The sequence below is a fragment of the Hipposideros armiger genome, unplaced genomic scaffold (assembly GCF_001890085.2).
Source record: "Hipposideros armiger isolate ML-2016 unplaced genomic scaffold, ASM189008v1 scaffold_1854, whole genome shotgun sequence".
Lineage (NCBI taxonomy): Eukaryota > Metazoa > Chordata > Mammalia > Chiroptera > Hipposideridae > Hipposideros > Hipposideros armiger.
Window position 1 is genome coordinate 65,019 of NW_017733204.1, and position 1,754 is coordinate 66,772.

Below are 1,754 nucleotides of genomic sequence, written 5' to 3' on the forward strand. Positions count from 1 at the left end.
CTTCAAATCACTCGCTAGTACAGGAAAGAGTTGTTGATTGGAATGGTGTATGCGAACAGTGAGAAAGAAGCAAGAAAAGAGAGAAAGCTAGGAACTGAGAGGAGTATGGGGGTTTCATGTCCATTGAGGCATAGCAGAACTATTAAGTGTTATTTATTTTGGAATCAGACATTCTGAGTTTCAATTCTGGCTTTGCCACTTATTAGCTGTGAAACTTCAGGTACATAATTTAACCTTTTTGCACTTTTATTGTCTCTTCTGTACAATGAAAATATTTACCTCAAAGGAAGATGTTCAGTATTGCTGAAGATAACAAAGATCTAAGCATATAATCTGGAACAAGTAAATTTACATGTAGATAGATATTTTTTCTTCTAACCCTCCCAGAAACACTGCATGATCGAGAATATTTTATTACCCACTCTTATGAGTGAGGTTATTGTGGCTCAGTGAGGTTATTTAATTTGCCCTAGATTAGAAAGCTAGCAAGTGGCAGATGCAGGATTTGGACATAGCTGCCAAGCTAACTCTGTCAGCTGATTTCCCCTGAATTCCCAAAATGGCGCCTTTGGCCTCATGAAGATTGCAGTGCCCTTCCACTCAGGAGTCTCCCTAAGGCTCTCTTCATGTCCCTGTTCCTCAGGCTATAAATGAATGGGTTCAGCATGGGTGTCACCACAGCATACATCACCGCAGCAACCCTGTCCTTGCCGGTGGAGTCGGCAGTGGAGGGAACGAAGTAGACCCCAATAGCAGACATGTAGAATAGGCAAACTGCAGAGAGGTGGGAGCTGCAGGTGGAGAAGGCCTTCCACTTGCCACTTGCCGATGGGACTTTCACAATGGCAGCCACAATGCGGACATAAGAAATAATGATCAGCGAGGGGATCAAGATGGTTAATGCCCCTCCCCAGTATGTCAGCACACATTGGTTGGCATAAGTATTGGAACAAGAGAGCTTCAATAGGGGGAGAAGTTCACAAAAGAAGTGGGGGATGATGTTGTCAGAGCAGAAGGACAGTTGAGCCAGGAGAACGGTGTGGGTTAGAGAGTGTGAATGAGCGAGGGCGAAGGACATGACCACCAGCAGGAAGCAGCATCTGGGGCTCATGACCAGGTTGTAGTGAAGTGGGTAGCAGATAGCCACAAGTCGGTCATATGCCATCACTGCCAGCAGGAAGACATCTAGACCAATGAACCACAGGAAGAAGTGAATCTGAGAGAGGCATCCAGCATAGGTGATGGTTTTCCTGCAGACATGGATGTTCACCAGCATCCTGGGGACTGTGGTAGACGATAAACATAGGTCAGTGAGGGAGAAGTTGGCCAGGAAGAAGTACATGGGAGTGTGGAGGTGTGGGTCAGAGCCAATGGCCAGGATGATGACAGCATTCCCCACCACGGTGACCAGGTACATGCTCAGGAAGATGCCAAAGAGGAGCGGTTGCTGTCCAGGCTGCTCAGACAGGCCCAGGAGGAGAAATTCAGAGACACTGGATGTCTGGTTTCCTGGTTTCATGCCACTGGTGTAACTAAGGAATAAAACAGAGGATGACACTCCAAAAACTTCCCTTGCCCTAATATTGTCTCGATGAAAACAAAGACATAAAGTAAAGATGGAATCAGAGCATGAATAGCTGTGCATTATCTCACAGAAGCCTGAAAGAGCTCTATGAGATAGCTGTTATTATGCCCATTTGATTGATGAAGGAACTGAGCCTCTTAGAAAGAGACAGAGGTAAAGTTTAAATCTA

The 1,754-nt window shown here is 45.6% G+C and overlaps 1 protein-coding gene across 1 annotated transcript; it reads right to left on the minus strand.

The window, feature by feature from the left end:
• Positions 1 to 574: 574 nt before the first annotated feature.
• LOC109378295 (olfactory receptor 1361-like) lies at positions 575 to 1,519 on the minus strand. The gene has a single exon (XM_019634728.1). It carries the CDS (start codon positions 1,517 to 1,519, stop codon positions 575 to 577), a length of 945 nt encoding a protein of 314 aa, XP_019490273.1.
• Positions 1,520 to 1,754: the final 235 nt, after the last annotated feature.

Bases quoted from the DNA above. Each gene is read 5' to 3' on its own strand.
- LOC109378295 (XM_019634728.1), bottom strand. From the start codon at position 1,519: ATGAAACCAGGAAACCAGACATCCAGTGTCTCTGAATTTCTCCTCCTG.